General features: G+C 46.1%; 1 protein-coding gene and 1 long non-coding RNA gene across 2 annotated transcripts in view; one reads left to right on the top strand and one right to left on the bottom strand.

The window, feature by feature from the left end:
- Positions 1–1,106: 1,106 nt before the first annotated feature.
- On the bottom strand, positions 1,107–2,632 carry LOC118727880. The gene is made up of 2 exons (XR_004990711.2): positions 2,283–2,632; positions 1,107–1,239 (listed from the first exon to the last, which is right to left on the bottom strand). It is a non-coding gene; the product is annotated as an uncharacterized LOC118727880 (long non-coding RNA).
- Positions 2,633–2,805: 173 nt separating this feature from the next.
- The window catches only part of CHN2 (chimerin 2), a 209,822-nt gene continuing 186,977 nt past the window's right edge, over positions 2,806–25,650 (top strand). The window contains exon 1 of the mRNA XM_036453889.2: positions 2,806–3,286. Within this exon, the coding sequence (XP_036309782.1) occupies positions 3,238–3,286 (49 nt within the window). The 5' untranslated portion in view covers positions 2,806–3,237. The remainder of the gene's footprint in view (positions 3,287–25,650) is intronic.

The raw sequence follows: 25,650 nt of genomic DNA on the forward strand, positions 1-25,650 counted from the left end.
CTTCAGCTGTCAATTTGGGGTAATAACAATAATCTACTTCACAGGACCACACTGCACGTTCTCCCACAGCTATACACTGAGTGGCCAGACTATTATGATCTTTGAATGCATAATAATCTGGCCACTCAGTATATATATTGGAGGCCCGGTGCATGAATTCATGCTTAGGTGGGGTCTGGCCAGTCCAGCCAGGGAGAGGGGACTTGGATGGTTGGCCAGCCTGCCTGCTGGTCGAATTCCTGGTCAAGGGGACAATTTGCATATTGGCCTTTTATTATATAGGATATACACTGAGTGGCCAGATTATTATGAGTTCAGAGATCATAATAATCTGGCCACTTAGTGTATAGCCCTATGAAGGTAGCTATTGTCCTCCAAACTGCAGAAACAGAATTTGATATCTTTGTGAGACTTCTGAGATGAGTCATGAAACCTGTTGCTCAGTTTGAGCCAAGAAAGGTATTAACGTTGAGCCAGAAATTGGACATTTTCCCTCGTAGAAGAAGTCATTGCTGATTAGGTATCTCCAGGTGCAACGGAGAAAGCATAAGTCATTCAAATCGTAGATTCAGTCTTTTTTTTTATTTTATTAAATACATTTTATTGATTTTTTTTACAGAGAGGAAGAGAGAGGGATAGAGTTAGAAACATCGATGAGAGAATCATCGATCAGCTGCCTCTTGCACAACCCCCACTGGGGATGTGCCCGCAACCAAGGTGCATGACCTTGACTGGAATTGAACCTGGGACCTTTCAGTCCCCAGGCCAACGCTCTATCCACTGAGCCAAATCAGTTTCAGCCGTAGATTCAGTCTTTTAAGTGAACCATTTATTGTCACTCCTGAGCCTGAACTTGATGTCAATTACTTTGCCATTATCAACTCATTGAGTCTTCACAGCGCCCTGTGTCAGAGGGCCTTGGTTGCAGGTGCAGAAACTAAGGCTCAGGGAGTGTAAGTACTGCCCAAGTTCATATAGCTAATAAGTGGCGAGACCAGAGTTTGAAACCAGATGTTATCGTCTTCAGAACCCAGATGGTGACAACTAAGTGGCAGCCACGTTAGATAGCTGCCCATCTAAGGACCTGGAGGGACACGTGAGTTTCCTGTCAAACAAGTAGATGCTGCCTTTGACCAGAACTCTGGGGAACAGGAAGCTCCATTCTGCTAGAGGTCAAGGTTGTGATGGACCATATGTCCCTTCAAGGGCTAGCTCCAGGGTAGGCTGCATGAAGGCTGCCTGGCACAGAAAGAAGCAGCATTCCGGTGGGAGGGTGGGTGGGAGTGCGTGGGTCTCTTTATACCAGGCCGGAGGTTTCAAGCTCCATTAGATGAGGGTCAGGGAAGCTCTGACCACAGTGACTGGAGAGAGCTCATGAGCCCTCAACTATTCATCCAGCTGCATTAAACACACACACACACATAAGCCTTAAAAATCAGTTTAAATCAACTAGGAAATGTGACAAGGGTGCATAATTCAACATTTATTCCTCGCTGCTGTGTGTGAGGCCAGTGAGGCGCGTGGTTGGTGCCCCGCCCCCGGACTGGCTGCTGTGCTGTGCCCCTCCTAATTATTTTTAAACTATGTCCTTTTAACCAGATTTTTAAAAATTGAACTTCCCCAAATGCTTTCCACTTTGCTACATAATGAGAGCACTTTCATCCCTTTAATGTTTGCTCTTCCCTTTGATCTAACAATTTCTGTTCAGATTTTACAGTTTTCTGTTGCTTCCGGATTGAAAGAACTGATTACCCTGCTGGGAGCGTGAAATAGACTTTTTTTTTTTTTTTTTTAAATCTGCATGGTATTTCCTCCCAGCGAAATGAATGTAGGTTTAAATACAGGGGGAAGGGACACACCTGGTGCTCCAGCTCTCTCTCTCTCTCTCTCCCTCTCCCTCTCCCTCTCCCTCTCCCTCTCCCTCTCTCCCTCTCTCCCTCTCTCCCTCTCTCCCTCTCTCCCTCTCTCCCTCTCTCCCTCTCTCCCTCTCTCCCTCTCTCTCTCACCTGAGCAGAGCCTCATCCTGAAAAGGCACAGCGGGACCTGTGGCCAAGGCTTCTGCCTTTTGTGGGATCCTCTGCCAGAGGAAGCAGAGAGCCTCCTTCTCTGAGACGCCGGCTTTTGTGCGGGCCTGGTGCTGCTATATTTGGAACGTGTCTGCTTCCTTGAAGGCTAACCTCAGAAGCCCAGCGGGCCCCTCGGGCGGGCACCGTCCCAGGCTGAGGCACCAGGGCAGCTGGATGGGCTTGCTGGGTGTTGTGAGGGTGTTTCCCAAAACTTACCTTCTTGCAGGGCTGGGACCATCCGCTCCAGAGCAACAAAGGACAGTTTGGAGGGGAGTGGAAGGAGCGCTCCCCAGGCCCCTGGCTTCCCAGGCCCCCTTCCGCCAAACTACGTGTCCTCAGTGACCCCGCCTTCCCGCACCTCCACCCCTTCACCTTTTCCACCCCGGCCTGCAAGCCGCTCCTCAGTCTGGCGGGGCTCAGGGAGCCCCAACACCCCGTCCCCGCTCCTGATCCCATTCAAACCCCCAGAGCGGCTCTGCGCCCGCAGCCAAACGCGCCCCGCGCCCCCCGCGGCTTCCCGGCGCCCAGGGGTCCCGCTCCTCGGTCCCGCGCCCTCCGGCCCCGCAGCCCGCAGCCTCCCCCGCCAGCCCCCGAGGCAGGTGCGGTGCAGCCCGCGCAGCCGAACCAGCTCCCGGCTCCCGCGTCCCCTCTCCTTCCTTTGTGTGCGCGCGCGAGCGGGGCTGGGGCGGAGGGAGGAGGGGAGGTCGCTCTGTCTGTCTGTCTCCCGCCGCCCCTGCCCGGGCAGCTCGGAGCGTGCGGCTGGGGAGGCGGGGGCGCCGGGGAGGGTGCGGGGAGCTGGCGGGGCGGCTCAGGGACACCCGGGCGCCCGTCCCTGCCTGCGCGGGGGAGCGATCACCGGGCTGGAGGCACGATCGGTCGGATCGGTCCGCCCCCGGGCCTCCCTCCGTGCCCACCTACCTACCCCCGGGGCGCCCGGGGAGCAGCGCGCTCCGGCGCCGAGCGGGACGGAAACCACAAATAAATAGCGGCGGCGGCAGCGCGTCATCTGGCGGAGCAGGAAGTGCAGGCAGAGTCCAGGGCTGGTGCTCGCGGCGCCGCCGGGACTTGGCCATGGGCTGGGGGCCGCGGCAGCCGCGAGCGGCCGGGCGAGGGCAGCGCAGGCTGCGTCCTCACCGGGGCTGAGCCGCCGCGACCAGCGGGGCGCGCGGAGATGGCCGCGTCCAGCAACTCCAGCCTGTCCGGCTCCTCCGTGTCCTCCGGTGAGTGCCCGCCCGCCGGGCGCGGCTGCGAGCCGGGTCCCTCGCCCCCTGCCCCGCGCCCCGCGCCCCGCGCCCCGGGGTGGGCAGCGCCTGCCGCGTCCGCCCTGCCCGCGCCCTCGGACTGGGAGCGAGCGTCCGGGGTGACACTTGTCGGGGTGGCCGGCACCCTCGGCGCCCGCTGACATCTGACAGCGCGGAGATGGGGAGCCGGGGCGCCCCGAGTTTGCGGACGCGGGCGATCGGGGGTCGGAGAGCGGCGGGGAGAGGCGGGAGGAGCGGGGCAGGCTCTCACTTTCGGGCGCCGCTGGAGCCGGGGCTGGCGGGGCGGGGAGGGAAGGTTAGGGGCGACTCGGGGCCCCCTGACCAAGCTGGATGCCCCGAATTCAAGGCACAGGGGAGCAAACCCTCGCTCCTCCTGGCAGACTCGATTTTCTTTGTTTGTTTCGGAAATTAGCTCCGTGGAGACAGGCGCTTGGGGCTTGGGTTTGAGATGGAAGCAATGAAGGGATTGGGTCCTTTGGTCCTGATGGAAGTGAGTTAGCAAACCTGAGGCAGAGCCCAGCCACTGACAATTTGCCTGTGTGTGTGTGTGTGTGTGTGTGTGTGTGTGTGAGAGAGAGAGAGAGAGAGAGAGAGAGAGAGAGAGAGAGAGAGAGAGAGAGAGAGAGAGAGGGAGAGAGAGAGAGAGAGAGAGAGAGAGAGAGAGAGAGAGAGAGAGAGAGAGAGAGAGATTTTCCCTGTGTGGCCTCTTGGAATACGCTCTGTAATTTTACTTTCCAGACATACATTTTTTCCCCCTCCAAGTGCAGCTGAGCAAAGGGAGGGCTTCTTTCAGCTTTTCTGTGGTTGATCAGCGGGTTTAATTGAAGAGGGGAAAATTGCGAATGAATCCAAAGGAGCAGGAATCAATAGAAGAAACCCCCACCCCCTACCCCGTTGCTGATTATGACAGGAATCAATTGCAATGATGCATTAGGTAGAATTCTTCTGCCTCTCTGAGCCCTGGAAACTTTAATGACAAACCTTCGAGGGCTGTCTGATAAGACATTCAGTGTAGTGCACAGTACGCAGGGGTCAAGAAGGTCTCGAAGGCCCAATGGGAATGCTCAGTGCATTAATATGATAGTAATTCCTGTTGTGTGGTGGTGTTTCACTGTGACCCAAAATTAAATTCCAAAGAAGATACACCTCCTTGGAGGCATTAGACAGCAAGCCAGGCATGGCGGAACCGTATCTGTAGATGTGTGACTAATTAAATCATAAAAGCCAGGTGAATCTGACGAAGGTGCAATTGTGACGTGCCACAGGTGATCGCCTGAAAGCCAGCTGTTATCTTTCTTGGCAAGTTTAGTTCCAGAGAAACAGCACTTCCTTTCTCTGATCACTGCCAGCTAGCCAAAAGCACAGGGTTGTTCGGCCTGTGGTATAGTTACCAGTTCAAGTTCCTCCTTGTAGTAGCCAATGGGACAGAGCAGTGGTGTCTGATTAAGAGCAGCAACAAGTTGACCGCTTGTGGTTTGAATTCTGAGAACTCAGCAAATGCTGCAGCTTATTTTTAGTACCCCCCCAAACCACGGCTGCTGCTTTTCAATTCATCTTGGTTGACTAACATTGCATTTAAAATACAGTGATGTTGGCTCACGATTAGCAGATGGTTAGCCCTCTCATAAAAATTCCCACTTGGAAAATCAACTCAGGAGGGAGAATTGGCCAGGGGAAGGAAGCGTGGAGGGAGGGCCCGGAGGCAGCAGTTTCCCATGATTGATTGACTGAGGCTATGAATTATGGGTGACTCGGCATCTGAATTCTCAGGTGTTGATGTAGCTCAAGAACTTTTCTTGGAGAAGCTCAGCCTTCAGAAGAACATGTGGACCCGAGACACCATGTCAGCTTTAGGGGAGGGTCATTGCTTTGCAGGCTGGCTAGAGATGCTTGTGCTGGTTCTCTCTGCTGCTCAGCCACCACTCTTTTAAATCCTAATAGAAGCTAGGGAATCACGTGAAAGCTGAAATTCAAAAACTGGGCCTGGATATACTATTTGGTGTGAGTCGGCAGGGACCAGAAGCTTATATCATCTAATTCACCAATTAGTCAGGCATTTTGTCTTGGAACATAATGAGAACTGTAGTTCCTTTTTAAAGCACACTTCTCAAGGTGTGGATCATGAATAATTCAGAGGACACAAGCAATTCACACCTGTGAGAGGTGTTGGGCAGGAAAGAATAGAGCCTGTTGGTGATGGCAGCTGGGTTCTCCCAGGCAAAGGTCAGAATCAGCCAGTCACCATTTTTTTTGTTTGTTTGTTTGTTTGTTTTGTTTTTTGGAGGACCTACTATGTGCCAGGCAGTAAATCAGAGGCCTCAGCGCCAAGGACATTAAGTGAGGAAGATAATTTTGGGATTGCTTCTAGCTCTGAAGTTCTAGGATTATTGTCCTTGAGTTCTGGCACCACCACTGACCAGCTGGGTAACTTTAGGTGTTATTGAACTTTAAATATCAATTTACCTACCCGTAAGCAAGGGCAGATGCTAGTAATAGGACCTACTTCAGAGGAATTGCCCGGATTAAATGAGATTATGTGTGTGGAGCATTTAGCACAGGGTGTGGCACCTAAGTGCTTGGTGTGAATAAGCTTTGCTCATTGGAGTAATGAGGGGAAAAAGCAGTCACTAGCTTAGACTTTGGGTGCAGAAATAAGTCCAACACACAGAAAAATCCGCCTCTTGCATTGCATGTGAAACTTGATCTTGAGGTCTGAGCTCCATTAAACAAGCATTTATTGAGGGTCTTTAAAGTTTCAGGCATTGTCCCAAGTGTTTGGAATAGAGAGATGAGTGAAGACCCTTTCCCTCACCTTCCAGCATTAGCGGTGAACAAGCACATACCAATCTGTATTAGTGAATTATGTGGGGGAGACCACAGGGAAGTGAGGGTGACCTCAGTGTAGGGGAGTCAGTGGAGATAACCTATGAGTTGGGCCTTGAAGCATGAGTAGGATTTTTCCAGAAATCAGAGAAAATGAAAGGTATTTCAGGAAGAGAAAAGAGCTCAGGTAAAGGCCTGGCGTTGAAGTTCATGACCTGATTTTCAACTTCCTTTCTTAGGGCTATTGATCTTTTTTTCTTGGTGGTTCCTCTTCTCTGCACAGTTATACTCCTAAGCCGCAAAGCAGCATCACACCTGGAGCTGCCAGACTGCGGATGTAGGAGGCCTTCTTTCTGTTCAGGCACCGGTGTGGTCAATGACATAGCCCTAGGACATGTTTGGGCAATTGACAGTTGATTCTGTAGCATCCAGCATGTGGAGAGGTGAACTTGAATAACATGGGTTAAACCTCTCTTAGGGAAATAGCTGTGGAAGATACAGGCCTGGGTGTGTTTGCACAGAGTAAAGATCTAATCCTTTGCTCAGTATTGAGCACAAAAGTTATCTGACTTTACTGAGAATGTTCGCACTTGCTGTTGAACCCCATCACCTACATGTGTCATTTCATCTATCTGAAATGGACCTCCTTAATAGAAATATTATGGGGATTAACTGAGATAGTGTGTGTGGAGCATTTAGCAGAGAATGTAGCATCTAAGTGCTTGGTGTGAATAAATTTTGATCCTTGGAGGAATGAGAGGGGGAAAAAAGCGACACATAACAAATACAATAATCAAGTTAAAATTAATTTTGAAAATACATTTTTTTTAGAACTCTTCAGAAATTTCCTCCTGGAACATTCAAATTATGTGTAAAAGAAATTGCTTTGCCTTTGTTTCAAAGATAACTGCTGGTAATTAAATTTCACAATCATCTAGATTGGCGAGAAGGTTTGATTACCTTTATTATTTTTTTAAATCGGAAAAAAAAAGTCTCTATCCTTAAGCCTTTGATTATACTGTGAAGTAAACAATGACTGACTTGCAAAATAGTTTTCTTAATCATCATGGGTTATAGTTGCTTTTATAATTGAAATAACATTTTGCATATAGTAATGTGATTGCAAAATGGATAATTGCACACAGTAAAGAAAAGAAAACTCAAGTAAACTAATAAGTAAAGACTCTATGAGATGTTTTTAAGTAACTAAACTAAGTAAAATATTCAATATTAAAGAGGCCCCTGGATAAGAAGTTGTTAAGATTTTGAGAACTCAAAGACACTGTATTATAGAAATGAAATCGACTTTTCAAATGTGAATGAAAAAGAGTAAAAATCAGTACTAGGTAGAGTTATCAAACCTTAATTAGGAAAAGAAGATTCTTGAATGGACTGGGGGAGTTATTTCTCCAGATTCTATGCAACAGTAATGTGGGCTAGGTAAATCCAGTTGTCCCTTGGTATCCATGGAGATGGGTTCCAGGACCCCAGTGGGTACCAAAATCCAAGGATGCTCAAGTCCCTCATGTAAAATGGTCTATCTCAGTGCATACAGTCAGTCCTCCACATCCGTGGATAAAGAGGCCCACTGTAAAGCTATTTTCTGCTGTCACATGGGTATTGACAGTAGAGGTGATAAATAGGAATTTTCATCACTCATTATTGGAGGGCTGAAACCAGTGACATATACAAATCTTTCATAGTCCCAGATGCAGAAGGTAAAACTACAAGACTGCTGCCAAGACTTACATGTGTGTAACCAGAAACTCCCTATAACTAACGCTGCAAAACGGGGTATCTTTGTCAAAACAGAGAAGTCTTCTTTTGGGTTCTTCAGAAAGATTCAGCTATGTAGAAAAGCAAGTTCTTTACCTTTGTTTTGGTGATCACTGTTGGTAATTTAAATATACAGTCACCTAGAGTGGCCAGGAGATTTGATTATCTTTATTACTTTAAATCACACAAAAAAAAGAAAAAAAATTGTGATTCCAAAAAACCCTCACATATTTTTTAAAAACTCAGAGCTAGAATGACCCCCCTGAGAGACATTGTTCGCTAGGATTTGGATTGTTGTTCCTTGCTGTCTTTCTGGTGACCTTCTCACACCTCATTTTAACTTATTAGATTTTCACTGTCCATTTGAGGTAACCCCGACGGACCCAGGGATGTAGGATGGGAGGAGAGGAATTCCTTAGGTACGGCAGCAGGTTTGTAGTGTGTGACAAGGGCCCACCAGCTTGTGTCCTTTTGCAAAACTGCCACATCGCCTTCACTCCCACCAGCCCTATGAACTGCTTTGGACAACTTCTAGGGGACGCACACAGCAGGCGTTTTCCGAGGCCATTCTGTGGAGGGTGGAACTGGACGATGTGTCCTCTGAGCTGCCACCTGGGTTTGGCCCCAGCGTCAGTCCTGCTGGGGGCCTGCCTTTGCAGGGTGGTGAACGTAAGTGGACGGTGGGTTTGGAAAACCTGTGCGTGAGCGGGCTCACCCTGGTGTGTTCTGGAAAAGGGTTTTCTGCCAGAAGAGATTCCTGCCAAGATCGTTAGATACAGAGAAAGAGAAGCGATGACCTAGTGATGGACACAGGATTGATAGCACCTATCACCCACCAGTCACTTATCTCTTAGGAATATATTCACATTTCATGGCTCCCGAAATATGTCACTTATTTTTCAAAATGAATTGCCTCCTTCCTTTTTTAATTCTTTCTCCTTCCTTCCTTTCCATTTTTAATTCTTTTCTCCTTTTTTCCTTCCTCAATCCCGTCCTCGCTCCCTTTTGTTTATCTCTCTTGTTATTATGTTGGTCAGATGTCTAAGTTTTCAGGTTTTCATAAATCCTGCACTTGGTCTACTTTACTGTTCACAGTTTCCAAAACCTCTCCACACCTCCCCGCTGCTTCTTCCATGCGCAGTGGGAGAGGAAGCTGGCATTCCGTTTTTTTCTAGTGGATTCCGGTCAGAGGGGTAAGGTGGATGCCTGCATCTCTGGGTGGCTGGTTGGTGTGATAAAATGCACTCACACACCTCAAAGTTAGTAACAAAGGCAGAGGTTTATTTCGTTCCGTGACTAGAGGAAAACCCAGTTAGTTGTGTGTGCTGACCCCACAGGCAGGCCGCTCAGCGGTGGGACCCACGCGGCTGTCTGCTGGGGTCTGGGGATGAAGCATGTGGCGTGACAGACTTGTTCAGCTGTGTACCCAGGGAGAGCCATCCACCGGCTGCTCATGCGAAGATCCTGCTTTCCCCTCATTTATTATTACCAGGGAATCCACACCTTTGTGGAGGCCACTCTTTGATGATAGCCTTTACGATATGGTCTCATTACAGCATTGTCTTTCTTCAACAATGTGGCCGATCAAAGTCACCCAGCCTCAGCCCATTCACAGTATAACCTCAGCAGTATATAGTGTTCTACCCTTTTTAAAAAATGTGTGTTTTTTTTTATTGATTTACTAGAGAGGGAGGGTGAGAGAGAGAGAAACATTGATGTAAGAGAAACATCCAACAGCTGCCTCCTGTATATACCCCTACCGTAGTCTGAACCTGCAACCTGGGCATGTGCCCTGACCAGTGACCTTTCGGTATATGGGACGGAGCCCAACCAACTGAGCCACAGTGGCCAGGGCTATGGTGTTCTTTTAAATCATTCAGCGCCTAAGTTGCCATAGACATTCGGTAATAAAGGTGTTCACTTAATAGCCTTATTTAAAATGTGGTAATCGCCTCCAGCCAGGGGTTGCATTGATTAGATTCCTGGAGTGGAGATACCACCTACGCACTGTGCAGGCTGCCAGTGCCCCCGTGCATGGTGGGCCTGCTGGAGAGAGAGCTTTTCCAAGAAGAGAGGCTGGATGCCAGTAGCGGCCTGGCAGAACCAACTAGATGCGGAGCAACAGTCTGCTTCCTCCAGCTGTGAGAGACCCCACGTTCTGAAATGTGTCTTCATTAGAGGTCAGAGGAAGAGCCCTAAACTTGGAGACAGAAGATCTGGACACAAGCTTGTAGCCAGAACATTTAAACCCTTAACTAAGGCCCTTTAACCCTCAGAGCCCTTAAACCGTTAACCAGCACCCTCCAACCGTTAACCAGGGCCCTTGAGCCCTTAACCAAGGCTCCTAAACCCTTAGCATAGGCACTTAAAACAGGTACTTAGCCAAGCCTTGCATCTAGCTAGCTATGTGGTTTGGGTGACATTAGCCTCTCTGAGCCTTAAATATCTCCCTGCAAACGGTGGTGTGATGACCCGTTTCCTGAAGTAGATGTGAGCGTTCACAGAGGTGATAGAAGCATGGCCTCCCGTAGGCCTGGCCGCCATGTCACCTTAGTAGATGCCACTTCTCTCCCTTTCCTCCCTCCTTCCCTTAATGTCTCTGAGCCTCAGTTGGCTTGGCTATAAACCAGAAATAACAGTAGCTGACGGATTCATACCCCAGGGTTGTCATTCCTGGAGCACTGTTGGGGAAAACGCATTTAAACTGTAAAAGCAACTAACAGCTCTGAATGACTGCTCAATGGCTTCCTGTGCCCATCACGGTATGTGATTCTCACACTGTGTCTCTGAGGTAGACCTTACGCCCATTTGCAAATGAAGAAATAAATAGTCCAGAGAGGCCCCAGGGCAGGGATTTGAGGTGCTAGGATTAGAACAAGATCTTCCTAATACCAAGGCCCATTCTTTGTCCTCACAGGGCTTTGTTTTGATCGCTGTGTAAGAAGTCTGTGACATCGTGGTTGAAGGCTGAGACACACGCTCATGGTTAACAGGGACAACACAGCACTCTCGTCGTGCTTTATGGTGCTGCGCTCAGTAGTTGCTCAGGCCCTCCCTCGGCCTGACTGATGAAGCTCATTCTCACCAGGGCTGGGATCTGGGAAGTGATATCAAGTCAATCCTCTGCAGAGAGGACACCTGGGGAGGAGGAAGGGGGGCGTGGGTTGGGCTTGCGGTATCTGGACTTAAGATAGTCTTGTCAGGTGAAGCGTTTATTGCCCTCTTCTTGCAACTTTTCCCAAGATTTGAACATTTTCTAAATGAAAGCGGGAAGAAACGAGGGGAAAAAGGAGCGATGATACTTTGCACTCAGTTTATTATCTTCACTGGCGTGTGAGTAGCGCTCTAGGTGGGGTGAGCAAATCAAGTCTTGTTATCATCACCAGACACTCCCAGACTCTGAGTCCTCCGGCGGCAGCATAAATGTTTCTTAGCTTATTTCCGTAGTGAGAAAGTCAAGGAACAAATGATGGACCAAGTTCAGAGAGACCACACACCTGAGAAGGATTTTTCTCCTGAGCCAGATTGACTGCATTGCAGCTTGGGAGGGAGGAGGGACCTTGGAGGTGGTTTAGCAGGATCCCAACATGGTCTGAGCCAGAGAACCCGGGCCCGGGAGCTCCATGAACTGCCCCGTGCCACTCAGAGCGCTGGTGGAGCCTGCGCGGGGCTGTTAGCCAGCACCCAGGCCCTCAGAACATGAATTCTCCATTTCTCTCCCCGCTCACCCCACAGAGCATCTTTAGAGACTTTCCTGCAGACGTTTTTCCTGTCTGGCTTTCCTGAAGCTGTTTAATTATTGAATATTTTCAAGATACAAGTCAGAAGTGCTTTGTATTTTAAACGGGCCTTCGACCTCAAGGCTGCTGTGTGAATAGAGGCACTGAGACTCCAGTGACCTTGTGTCTGCCCTGACTATATTTAGCCGTGCGGTTCCGCATGGTAGCCACGAGCCACATGTAGCTATTTACATTTAGAACAATTCATTTCCTCAATCGCACTAGACATGTTTCAAGTCTCAGTTGCACACGTGGCTAGTGGCTGCTGTACTAGACAGCAGGAATAGAATATTGCCATAATTTGCAGCTGACACTATTGGGCAGCACTGGTGTGAGTGTCAGCAGTTCTAAGACGAGGACTTGACTAATGTAAAATTAATAAGCGAAGGATGGAAATGTGATAGAATGTTCTCCCATTCCTGCATTGGCTCTTGGTGCTGCTTAGGTTATATTTTACAAAACAGCTTTTCTTTTTTTAAGTGATTTTTTTTTTTATAACCTTGAGGGGAACCACGCAATGACAGCTGGAGGATTTTATTATAAACTCTTCTAGTCCTAAAGGTTGATTCAAACTTATATTTAAAAAAAGGTCTGTGGTTTCCCTGATAAGCAACCCCATTTCTTTTTGACATAATCCCCCAGTGAGTTGTAATTTCACCCCTAAGGAGAAAAGACATCCATATCCAGAAGAAGTTCGGGTCTTACAATTATATCTCTTCCAAAACACCATAAAGAAAATGGGGAAACTGTGAATGTGTGGTCGAAGGTTGCTAGTGGCATTTCCAAGTCATATTATTTAAAGGAGATTTTTCTACCAACTTGGCCACCAGCTAACCATTGGCCTAGAAGCATTCTGCTCCTGAAAAAGGCCCACATATGGGGAAAAGCAGATGCACACTGGCTTTTAGAAAATAAAGTTAGCTTTTGGAATTTTCAGCAACTTTAATTGGGGGGAAATGCATGCAAATACGATGCAAGAACATGACGGTTCCTAAGAAAAGGAAGCTGCCGCCTCCCTGAACTTCTGTTACCATTTCGAGTGCAACAACCATTGGAACGTGGAAGGTTTCTCTAAAGTGTCAAGCAGATGTTAAGAAAGAGGCCGGATGCAGAACTCAGTGGACTCAGAAATGTGATTATTATTGCCATAACTCGAACCATAAACTTAGGGCATGTGAATCAATCACTGGGGCGATAACCTTATGCAATTCTTGTCTCATCAGGGGCCTGGTCCCTGGATTTCATGATGCCCTCTGGACCCTCAGTCCTGGCTGACCACTATCTCCTTCGAGGAAGCAGAAGCCAGCCTTATGGTTTCAGAAAATGCCGCACTAACATTCTAAAGTGCTTTTTCTTAAGTAATTTTGCTTCTAAGGAATAAACCTGAGAGATCAATGTTGGGACAGCAAGTAAACAGGAAGCAAGGAGTGGGGTCTGGTGCAGCCTCTCCTGGAATTGGGGCTGCAGCATTGACCTTGAGGATCTGCTTCTCGGCCCTGACCTGTGCTGTCCAGTGAGGTAGCCACGTGGGCTATGGAGACCTCGAAGCCTGGCAAGCCTGAATGGAGGTGGCTGCAAGGCAAAATACGTCCCAGGGTGGAAAACTTAGGACAAAACCAAAAGACAGTTCCGAATATTATACTGATTATATGTGAGATGATAACATTTTTTTTTTTTTTAGATATTAGGTAAAGAATACTAAAAATTAACTTCACATCTTTTAAAATGTTTAACGTAGATATTTAAAATTACATATGTGACTCATATTTGTATTAGAAAGCACTGGTCTGGACAACATTCCAGAGAATGTTCTACCCTTCATCACAGATCCCACCACACAGACCCGGCAGATCCACCGACCAGTGGCTCCCATAGCTGCAACCCTGTCCACGTTCCCAGCCAGAACGTAACCACCCTCTCCCCAGGCCCCGCTTGGCCTTGATCTCAGGTCCCTGTTTCCTTTTAGTCCAGACATTGAGAGCTGTCCCTCATCTACCTGCGTCCGGACAGTGCTGTTGAAATGGAATGCCATCGAGACGGGCAGGCTGGGGCGTTCAACAGATTCTTGTTTATGCAAGTTTTGTGCTTTGTTTTTTATTTTGCTTCACTATAATTCCAGACTCTGCATATTTACTGGTTATATATATATGTGTGTGCGTGCACCCCTCCTTCCAAGAAAAGCCTGCAATGCCTTAATGCTGCAAAGCTGGAAAGAGAAGCTGAGAGAAGAAAGAACACATTTTTCTCTCTGCCTGTGCAGAAAATTCTGATAGTCTTTGCACTGAGGCTTCTTGCTGTGAATATGTATATGTATATGTCTGTAGGCGGGTATGTGTGTCTGTTTGGACGTGTTTGTGTGTGTATGTATACCCAGAAAGCAGAAGTGGATTCAGTTTCAAACAACAGTTATTTCCAAGCAAATATGTAACATATGAATTAACATCAAGGGGAATGAAAAGTCAGGCCCAGCATTGCTTTTAGTAATGAAAGAATCCACTAGGGGTTATGCTAATGATGTGTAGATATTAATACACATAATTTGACTGCCTAATATTGATTTAAGTTGCTCATTCAAATTCACTTTATTGTAGGAAAAATTAGCCATTCTGTTTTACAGGGCTTGTCCCCGTGGACACGGAGACCGTTAAGCCATGTTTATTGGGTGAATAATACTATTTTGCTGACTTTCATATGCAAAGAGGACATTATCATGTCTCCTTCAGGAAGCGCCCTGTGAGTTGTTAGTTTCTGGTTGGGACTTGATTAGTTGAAGCCAGGTGTCCCCTCTGTTATCTCCAGAGCAGGAGATCAATGTCCAGGGTTGAAGGTGCTCTCAGTGACCAGGGCATGTGATTCTCCTGTGTGACATTCATACGCCTGAGGTTGAACTTTGCCCACATGAGAGCCCTGTGCTTGTTTCAAGCAGCCGCTTGCCCTCCCCCACCCCCCACCCCCAATATGAATCTTCCTCGGAGGAGAAAGCTGTTGATAGGGCCTCTGTAAACTCTCCTGAAATAGCATCAAGATTCAGATTAGCAGCATAACCACAGCAAATCTTAGGCAGGTACAAACGGGAGGCAGCATTTTGAATTGGACAATGCAATTTGTCATAAGAACATAACTGCCACAATGCTTATTGGGGTCTATATTCTAACCTCAGGAATAGCACTGAAGGGTATTTTGTAAAAATGCTCAGCAGCCTTTCAGGGAAGAAGCGCCCTGCAGACATCCTATTTTTTATAAATCGCCGAGGGCAGATCCATCATCAAGGAATTCATGGCAGCGTGTTTCTGAGTCTGTGTATAGTTCAAGCTGGTGCTCCTTCTTATGGTGGAAAGTTCCTTCATTTTCTGCCCCTAGCGTGGACTGGTGTTGCTTTTTATTGCTTTATGTTTAACTCTCCGAAATCCACTTTCAATGCTCCTTTTGGGGTTTTATAAATGAGTGTGGATTCATTTTGTAAATGAGTGTTGTGTGTCAAGTGCTGGGGAGTTGGAGATCTGGCCCAAACACCATCACCCCACTGGCTGAGCTCACTTGTACGCCTCTGAATGTCCATTTCCTCATCCAAAAAATGCCTCATAATACTCGTTGAGAGAATCAACTGGAATAATGTCTGTGAAAAACACTTGAAGATTTATGAATAAAACATAAAAGTCCCTGGCCTCATGAAGTTCCCCTTCCAATTTAGTTGCTCCTTGGGTTCCTTTCCAGGGCAATGAGTGATCGCTCAGAGTTTGTGATCCTTTAAAATAACTGGAAAAATCTCCCATGAGTATACTACTTTGCTCTTGTTCAACAGCCTTTCAGAACCTGGCAGTGGAATCCCACCAGTTTAAAATTTCTCAGTGTAAGAACCCACTGTGCATCCCACATCCCCATAAGCATTTTAAGTTAGCCCAGACAGATCTCTCATCCAAAGGGACTCCACCATTTACTAATCCAGAGGAGTGGCTCTCTTTAAAATTGTATTTGAGGTGATATTCAATATATGTAAATGAATAGGTACAATACATGCAAGCAACAAAGCACAGCAACATAACTCATAATATAAAAGCCACCACTCAACCTAGAATCATTATCTATCCTTGCATCTTCCTGGGTCCTCTTCTCCCTTCCCACCCCTGTCTTCTCTCATTCCCCTCTTCCAAAGGTAACCACTACTTTAATTTTTCTGCTTATTATTTCCTTGCCTTTTTTTCTTTCTTTAAATAATTGTATCACTAAAATTAAATTGCTGATTCCAGGGCATAGAATAGCATCTGGCAGGCAGTAGACGCTCAGTAACGACTTGTTGAGTGAGTGAATATGTTTCTGTCTCAAGCACTCTATTGTAGGAATGATGCCATGGCCTCTCCTTTACCTCTTGTAAGTCAATCAGTTCTGTGAGGTTCACATTAGCCACATGCCTTTGATGGTTTTGAGAAAGTTAGCTGCTGCCTCCGATGCCCCACTAGATGGACACGTGTGCAGACCTTTCCGAGGGTGTCACCTGCCGCCACTTTTGTGGTTTTGAAACAAAGAGCCGACACCCTTGCATGGCATCAGGTCACAGCATTGTACCTGAAATACTCTGGTAGGAAGACTCGCTACCACGCAGGCGCAGCTGTCTCGGTTGCTCTCATAGTGTTTACTTATTCCCAGACCAAGTAAAGGGAAATGCATTGGATCGGACGTAAAATGTGAACATTACCAATGAAGTTTTCTAAAACCACACATAGTTCGCTATAATGAATCCGGTCAATAAGCACCTTTAAAAGACCTACTGGTTAGAGAGTCTGGTTGGTGTAGAATGTCCTTTCTGCCGGGGTTGGAATCTCCTAGAGCAAGATACACTTCCTGTGGGCGGAAGGCAGATCTGGCCCTGGTGGGGCTAAAGACGGGTGCCTTTGGGGAACAGAGTCCCTGGGTGGTCACTTTCATGGGCAGACTTCCATCATCAATGGCCTGTGTGAGTTTACAGGATGGCTGGCTTCCCCTCAAGGACCGTCTGCCTTCTTCCCGCCATGGACAATAAAGATAAGCACCCACACACAATACAGATACCAGTAAATGCCCGTTCATGAGAAAGTGAGGAGAAAGCAAGCACTGAGCCGTCTTCCTGAGCCCTTTCCTTTCACTCCCAGTTGGAGTATTTTCCTGGCCCTCAGAGGAGGAAGTAGATTTGGGTTACAGAGGATTTGCTGATCTGAGTTTTCTGCCAGGGGAAATCTGGTTGTCCTGGGTCGCCAAGACCACTACACATGTGGACAAGGCTGGCCTCAGCAGCTCATTCCAGGTGTGGATTTGATACCTGGGTCTTCCTCCTTCCTAATGTCACAGGCCAACCTCTGTCTAACAAAAGATGCACTGTCCCTGGGACCTGCTGTTCATGTAGCTTTTCTCTTGCTGAAACCAGCACGCATAGCACAGTCATACCTCCTAACTTCCTGACCAGAGCATTCCAGGGTGCCATTGTCCTGTGGGTTAATTTCCTGCTGCAAATACAGAAAACCCTAAGATGTGGGAGACAGGGACACCATACGCTATGGCATCAGACTCTCTCTGCTTCCCAGGGGTCCTCTGGCCTCTACCCTCTTCGTGGAATAGCCTTGTTCTCAGCCTTGTTCTCTTTCTGACTTCAAGACAATGGCAGCCCCTGGCATCACATTTAGAAAGAGGAAAGGAGGAATGTCTTCCTCCTGTCTGAGTGGAGAGGGAGAAAACCTTTCTCAGAAGCACCCCTCCCCCAGCAGAGTTCCCTTGGCCCCATTGGCCACAGTTTTGTCACGTGGTCACCTGTGAGCCAATCACTAGCAGGGAAAATAAGATTCCCATGATGTACTCAGTGGTCATGACTGCCTTCCTGTGATGGGAATGGGGTCAGTGTCCCTGAAGAGGTGAGGACACCCGAATGTATCAGGGTTCTGTAAAGGCGGAAGGAGGAGCCAAGCATGCCTGCCACAGTTGTGTCATGAATGGGACATGAATGTCCTCAGCCCTTGGCTTCTCTAAGGCCATGACGGAAATCTGCATGTTCTAAGACACCTGGCTTCTCCCGGCAAAGGACTCACTCTAGTTGAGAGTCTAACAGTTGTGCTCTCTCACTGTAATGATGTTCACTCCCGGACAAAAACATGTCTGCTCCCCATCCAAAGCAGTGACTGACAGCTTCTCCTGGAGCGTTTTCACTGCTTGGCGCTTTATAGGTTTGAAGTGCTTTGTTTTATGGTGATGGGAAAACATAGAGCCATTCACTCAAAATTAGTCTTTAGCTCTCAAAAAATAGGACAGTGAGGTTGGGGGCTTTAATTTTTACCAACTTCAACATCCCTGGCCCGGGTGTCATGTCAGAATTGTTTCTTAGAGATTCAGGAAATAATAGTAGATGATTCAACCACTCCTGGTTGCTATGGCAAGGAGTTTCTAAAGCTTTGATTTAGGAGAAATAGTGATCATTAGCAGCTCTTTGTTTTTGAAACAGAGAGCCTTCAAATTGTGAACAGATGATTAGCACCTCATTGGAGGGAGAATCTCGGGCTCTCACTGAAGAAAAGAGAACAGGCAGAATGCTCTGGAGAGCAGGGCCCTGCTTTTCATTTTCCTGGCAGGATCTTTTATTTAAAGATCATTGGACCAGGAGTCCTACGACCCAGCTCTATGCTAGTTTCATCTTTGAATTTGCTGTTCGGATGGCCTGGGGCAAATGGCATTATCGGTTTGTAACTTTGGATGCTTGTCTGTAGAATGATTACGTGTCTGCACGGGAGCATCCCCGAGGGACTTGAAAATTTTATGAGTTTCTGACTCTGCTGGTTTCGTCTTGCCAATTGATGGTGCCTGGCTACTTCCTTCAAGAGAATGACCGTCCCTCCACACACACGCACTTCACCTCGCAATTACCTTTGGCCCCATTTGTTCTGGGCGCCTGGTCTGGAAGATGTGAGGAGCTGTTGGGGCCTATGCTACTCCCACTTTCCAGTCGTCACTCTGAGCAGCCCAGGGAGGGTCCGAGTGCTCCTGGGCAGCGTTATACAGCGTTTTGGAACGTGACTTACACTAAGAAATACCTTTTACATCACACACACACACACACACACACACACACATACACACTGTAATTCCCCCTTTTCAGTCTGATCTGCAGTGTCTCTTCGTTACTCTGAGGAGGGACATACAAGTGGCTCCAAGGAAGGGAGCTGTGGTCATTCTTTCTAGACTTTGCCAAAACCCCTTTGAAGAAATACTTTCTTACTTTCAAAACTGAGTCATTTCAATCCTACTTTTGTTTTGACCTAAATATGGTCTCCTTTCTGTGGCTCTTGACTAATCAATCGTAAGCACCTCCAGAGAAGGGTCTGGGTTTCACTACCTTCCTGCCATCTAGCCGCTGACCATGGGGCCAGCACACAGTCGTCCTCAAGCATCGCTTACAGTTTCACCTCCTCTCTTACCTGCAGCATTGGAGTGACCGCTCCTGGGCCTCTGGCTCTTCAGTGCTTTGACCACATGGAACCTGTCTTTCCTAGGAAGCTTCATCCACCGAAGGCTTCCTGGACCGGTGCTGGCTCCTTGTCAGCAGCCTTCAAGGTCATCTCGCTTCTTATGGAGCAGTTTTTGTCCCTCATGCCCAAGAGCTTGCTATTCTCAGTCAGCAGGGTGTGGTGTTTATCTTCCTTCTCTCCACCAATTTATTGACCAGAGGCTAGATTGAGATGGGCTACATGACTAAAAACATTGCCATTCCTGAATATGTCTAATTTCAGTCTTAATTTCAGATGGAGGTCAAGTAAATACTTTTAGAGTATATGGTGTATACTAATCCATGTGGAGTATGCCTTAATTATGGAATTACCCAAGTATTTTAGGTAAAAAAATTGGTAAGCAAGGTGGCAATACTCTGAGCCTTAGTCCTTTCATCCCTACTTTCTCCTTCCTCCTTCTCTTTCTCGTAAGCACTGAGTGCATACTTACGTCAGCCACCATGCGTGCCTCTGGTGAGGGACATAAAGAGATAGGAAGCAACCCCCTTGTAACTTACTATTCAGAACCTGACCCCAGTCATCACCCCAGAAAGACAGCGACCCTCAGATCACCAGCTTCTAGAAGAGGGCCTGCCCAGCCCAGCTTTGTAACAAACTTTTTTGGATGAATAAGTGAATGGAGACATGAGCCTCACCACTAAGGAGTTTGGGGCCCAGGGTTTGAAGGGAATGAGACTTTGTGGAACTTTGTAGAACGTGTAGTTATTATTGGTCATAAATGTTTGTAGTTCAGAACTCTTCCCTTAGGACCAGCCAGTGTTGCTCAGTGGTTGAATGTTGACCTAAGAACCAGGATGTTACAGTTTGATTCCTGGTCAGGAAATATGCCCAGGTTGTGGGCTCGATCCCCAGTGGGTGTCTTATAGGAGGCAGTTGATCAATGAGACTCTTTCATAATTGATATTTTTATCTCTCCCTCTTTCTTCCTCTGAAATCTATATAAATATATCTTAAAACATAAAAAAAAAAACCTCTTCCCTTGAGTTGCTACTCTTTTGGAGCTCAGGTTTCTGAGACTTTGGCCTCCTCCTAGAGATGCCAGAAGTTGAACATGGGGATCCTTACCCACAGGGGCAAGGCCTGGCCTCGAGATGGCAAACATGAAGCCTGGACGAAAGGCTGAGCATCAGTCACGGGTGCCTCTCCCGCCTGTGGTTCTGGCTGGAAGGGGCACTCCCCTTTCTCATTATCTTCGGTCCTGGGAGGCTCCAGATGTCTTGATGAAGGGTTTCATTTAGCTTAGAGGCAGGCCTGGAGTTGTGACTCTTTACCATGAGAAAAGTCTGTTTAAAACCAACACATAAGTCTACATCTGTTTTCCAAAGTTTTTTCTTCTATATGTGTTATAGTTTTACCTTTCTGCCAGGCCAGGAAATTTTACCTTCATTGGTTAAATTATTAATCCTACTGGTTAAGCAGGAATTAGAAAACTTCCAAGGATAGGAATTTGCTTTGATGGAAAATAATGTCGTGTGTGTGTGTGTGTGTGTGTGTGTGTGTGTGAATTTCTGTGTATATGGGTGTGTATGTGAGTTCCTGTGTGTGTGTGTGTGTGTGTGAGAATGTGTATATGTGTATGTATATGAGTTCCTGTGTGTGTGTGTGTGTGTGTGTGTGTATGAATGTCTGTGTATATGGGTATGTATGTGAGTTCCTGTGTGTGTGTGAATGTCTGTGTATATGGGTATGTATGTGAGTTTCTGTGTGTGTGTGTGTGTGTGTGTGTGTGTGTGTGTGTGTTTGGGATTGTGTGTGTGTCAGGATACGTGTGTCTTTGTGGCATAAGGATTCAGTTTCCAGGGGAAAGAAAACTTTCAGAGGATCCTTACCTATGGGATGAGTTTTTAGCTACTACCTTTTCATTTTAAATTATTTATCACGTCCTTCAGTGACTGATTCTAAAAAGGAAAGAGTTCTTTTGGAGAGTAGGAATGATGTCATTTAAAATTTTAATGATTATATGTATAATTAACTTTATTATGTAAAATCATGTAAACCAATTATTTTTGATCCCCAGATGATCAAAAAATGACTAATCCCAAGTCATTCTCCCCATGTAATGACTGACAAGCCATAGAGTCAAAATGTTGGAAAAGCAGCCGAAACCGGTTTGGCTCAGTGGATAGAGCGTTGGCCTGCAGACTGAAAGGTCCCGGGTTCGATTCCGGCCAAGGGCATGTACCTTGGTTGCGGACACATCCCCAGTGGGGGATGTGCAAGAGGCAGCTGGTCAATGATTCTCTCTCATCGATGTTTCTAACTCTCTGTCCCTCTCTCTTCCTCTCTGTAAGAAATCAATAAAATGTATATTAAAAAGATGTTGGAAAAGCAGCTATTTGGGGGGTTGGAACACTGTTTTAATGGACATTTTAGTTGCTGAAAGAGTCCTTGCAGATTTCCTTCAACATTCAAAAAGCAAGAGGAAGAAGACATTACAACTAATAGTCTTAAAATTCCAATTAATCTCTCAAATAGTGATTAATTTCCAGAGACACGGAGACTCTTCAGTGTATCTGAGAGAAAGAAAAAGACCATTAGGGTTAGGGAAATGGGTAACGGACACTCTGGTGGGTGGAGATCCCACCAGGATCTAAGGTGGCACTAGAAGCCTGCCCCAAACTCAGTCCAGCACTGCTTTTCTTAAAGGGACAGATGTACCCTGTTTGAAATCCACCGACCATGTTTCCTAAAACCATCTTTGGGCTCTTTATAAACATGTTCAAGTAAGATCTGCTATCAGTGTAGAGTGCTTTCTTTCTCACCTGTGGGCTCATGTGGCTGAGATTTTGGCCTCTGCCTGCTTTGCACTTAGGACACAGTGTGGATCTCAGCTGGTTCAAGTCTGTTTAAGGTAGCAGATGCTTTACATTTCTAAGGCCACTAATGTAGGCTGGAATTCACATGTACCAATGGATACATCCACATTTTCCTCTGGAAAGGTAAAATAATACCATTGCATTTGGGGGTGGGGGAGTAGGTAGTGCAAATTATTGAGAACAGGATAAATGGGAACAACGAGAAAATTAGCATATTCTCCTAGAGTTGGCTATTCTTATGAAAATCATACTTACTTTAGCATGCAAATGCTAAATTCAAATGAGGGTGTATTCAATGTTAAGTCTTCTGGAACTAATTTTATATACCTGAAGTTTTAATTACATGGTAATGAAGAGGGTGATAAACTTTTACAGCAGCATGGCTTTCGCTCTGCTCTTGCTCTCCAGTCCACTGCATATTGTGGGCGGGGCGAGGGGAGAGAACCCTTCAGAAAGTGAGGAATAAACATTATAGTCCCTTGAACTTCTAAATATATGCAATGCATCACAGAAATCATGTAAGTGAACTCACCATGTGGTCAGCTGGAAAGCTGAACTTTCAGAGGAATCTGACCAGCTATACTGACCTAGAAAGCTAAATAAGCAGTTTGGAAAGTCTGGTTTGTGCATATAATTATTTTTATATTATCTCAGGCTGTGCCTTGCAAAGCGCAAACCACAGTAGTTATCTGACCTATTGCTCTACCCTTGCCTTTTCTCCAACACAGTAATTATGTGAGACTCAGCATGTTTTTCCCTAACTGCACGGGGGACATTCCTTAACTTCAGCAGCCCTCTCTCTCAGGCTGCTCAAGTGCCCCGTATCAGTCTCTCAGTCAGAATGGACAAGAAACCTTAAGTCAGGATGAATGGTAACATTTAAACACAGGAGGAGGGGGCCATTGGAAAAGTAAAAGCATTTGTCTCTTTTATGAGCTGAAAAATGTCTTGAAAATGGTACTGTATCAGAGTTGTCATTAGAATAGAAAATTAATCTTCCAGATGAGAGAGTCCTACCAATGCTTTTCATTTGAATACGAAGATTGAGGGGTGGTTATAGGTTGCAGGATGGCTTTAAGGCCCCAGGGTCCTTTGGGTGTACTGTTTTAATTCTGGTTCCTCCTTTAGCAAGGAAGAATGCTTTCCTTTGATTATATGCATGATTCTAAGGATATCTGAATGAAAGATACATTTCTGATCCTTTGCCATCTCAGCCTCATCCCCTAGGCAGCAGGCTGGCACGCCATCGCCTGAATGCGAATGGATGCAGATGTGCAGGAAGATGTGTGTCTCTGCCTGGGCTGGAAGGAACTGGCAGCAAAGCAGTTTAATCAGGATACCCCGGACGCCTTATCATGCTGATTAGCTAGCATTGTAATTAGAAGATGTTTAATTTTTGTTTACAGTATGGAAGTGACTGGTGGGATTCAGATATCAATAACTGGGCTTAGCCTGCAGTTTAACCCTCTTAATCTTACAGTTTTTTTAAAAGACCATTCAAGGGAAACAAAGCTGTCAAGGGCCCTGAGTGAGTTCAGTCTTATTTGCGATAGTGACATCCTCTTCCACCTACGCCTCCGGAACCCTGAGCCCTGCCAGCAAAGCAGCACCTTCTGCTCAGCTCTGGAGCTGGCTTCTTTTCCTTCCTCAGTGTGTGCTGTAACAGCAATGCTAGAAGCAGAAGTCATGTTTGGTGAGGACTGGTGGTATCGTACAATAACTCAGTGGCAAGGGAGTATCCCATTAAGATATCTGTGTGTGTGTGTGTGTGTGTGTGTGTGTGTGTGTGTGTTTTAATTTCAGAGGGAGAAAGGGACAGAAGGATAGACACATCAATGATGAGAGAGAATCATTGATTGGCTGCTTCCAGCTAGGGATTGATTAAGCCAGCAACTCAGGCATGTGCCGTGATCAGGAATCAAACCATAGCCTTCTGGTTCATGGGTCAATACTCAACCACCGAGCCACACTGGCAGGACAAGATATGTTTTTTAACTTGAATCTATTAGGTGACATTGATTAATAAAATAAAGTTAGGTTTTAATACTATTGATGGATATAACCGATCCACTCAGGCCTTCCAGTGAAACACTGATTTGCATTTCTACCATTTCCCAAGATAACAACTATTCTGACTTTCTCTCCATAGGGTAATCGATCTCTGTTTGAATTTCATATGCACAACATAACACACTGCACTTATTTTCTATTTTCTATCTAGATTCTTTTACTCGTGTCTTGAGATTCACCCATAGATTGTGTCTACATGTGGTTCATTCTTTGTCACTGTTGTAGAACAATCAATTTCTACATATTTATATATACTTATGTATTCTGCTTCTGATGACTCTTGGCTTATTTACAATTGGCCCTTCTACAAAAATATGCTGCTATGCATATTCCTGTATGTGCACAGATAGACACTATCTGCTATGTAGATACCCACATGTGAAATTGTCAGCTTCTGGGGTATGTGTATCTTCAACTTTACAAGATGCCATCAAACAGTTTTCCAAAGCGGTTTTATGAGTTTATACTTCCACCCCGCCATGTATGAGAATTCCAGTTGTGATGTGTCCATGCCACTCTCATGACTTAAAACTCTGTTGAGTTGATTCTCTAAAACTCTGCAGGCAGTGACATCCAGTGCTTTTCTGTTTCAAGAATAGAAGCATTTTATCAAGGAAATGCTCATTATGTTTGACCAGACTTTTAAAACCACTGTAGTATCGAAGCAGCAAACAAGCATGATGAGAGAGACAGTTTCCATGAATGTCCCAGGTCACACTATCCTAAGGGCCACTTACCTGAAAGAGGAACAATTAGGTGGAATTTCTGTCCCAATTAAGAAGCCATTTATTCTTTACTTTTTTCACCAGAAATGTTCCAGCTGTGAAAAGCTGTAAAATGATTTCTGATTAAGTGATGCTAAATGTGAATACAGCAAATATTATAATAAAAAAGATAGACATATAGGCCATAGTCAGATACTACTAAATTTCAAATTTAGTAGTAACATAACATAATTATGATGATAAGAAACCTCATAATACAATTTTTTTTCTGTTTCTTGAATGCACAAACTGGGTTTATTTCTAAAACCCTTAATTGTTTAAGGATAAATTGCAGGAGAGAACATCAGAAGCCATTTCTGTCCTTAGTAACTTTATTATCCCAGTCACTTCATGGCTTTGTCTCAGTTTTGAATATATGCAGAAACTGTGGCATATTGTATTTTCTCTGCTTACCAAAAAAGATTATTGTGAGAGGTAACTGAAATGCCTACAAGAGCTAATCCATATGCAGATTTAAAGTTAAAGCATTTTTCATTTACTTTTATATCTCTCTATATAAAAGCCTAAGCAACCGTTCAACTGTTTGACAGGTAAACCATGATGTGCACTGACTACCAGGGAGCAGATGCTCAATGAACAGGCATGGAAACATGGAACAGACTGATGAATCTCAGAGGGAAGGGGGCAGGGGGAAGGAGGGAAAAGATTAACCAAAGATCTTATATGCATACTAGAGGCCCAGTGCAAAGATTTGTGCACCGGTAGGGTCCCTCGGCCTGGTCTGTGGGTATCAGGTGAAACCAGCTCTCT

This window comes from Pipistrellus kuhlii, unplaced genomic scaffold, assembly GCF_014108245.1.
Source record: "Pipistrellus kuhlii isolate mPipKuh1 unplaced genomic scaffold, mPipKuh1.p scaffold_m20_p_26, whole genome shotgun sequence".
NCBI lineage: Eukaryota > Metazoa > Chordata > Mammalia > Chiroptera > Vespertilionidae > Pipistrellus > Pipistrellus kuhlii.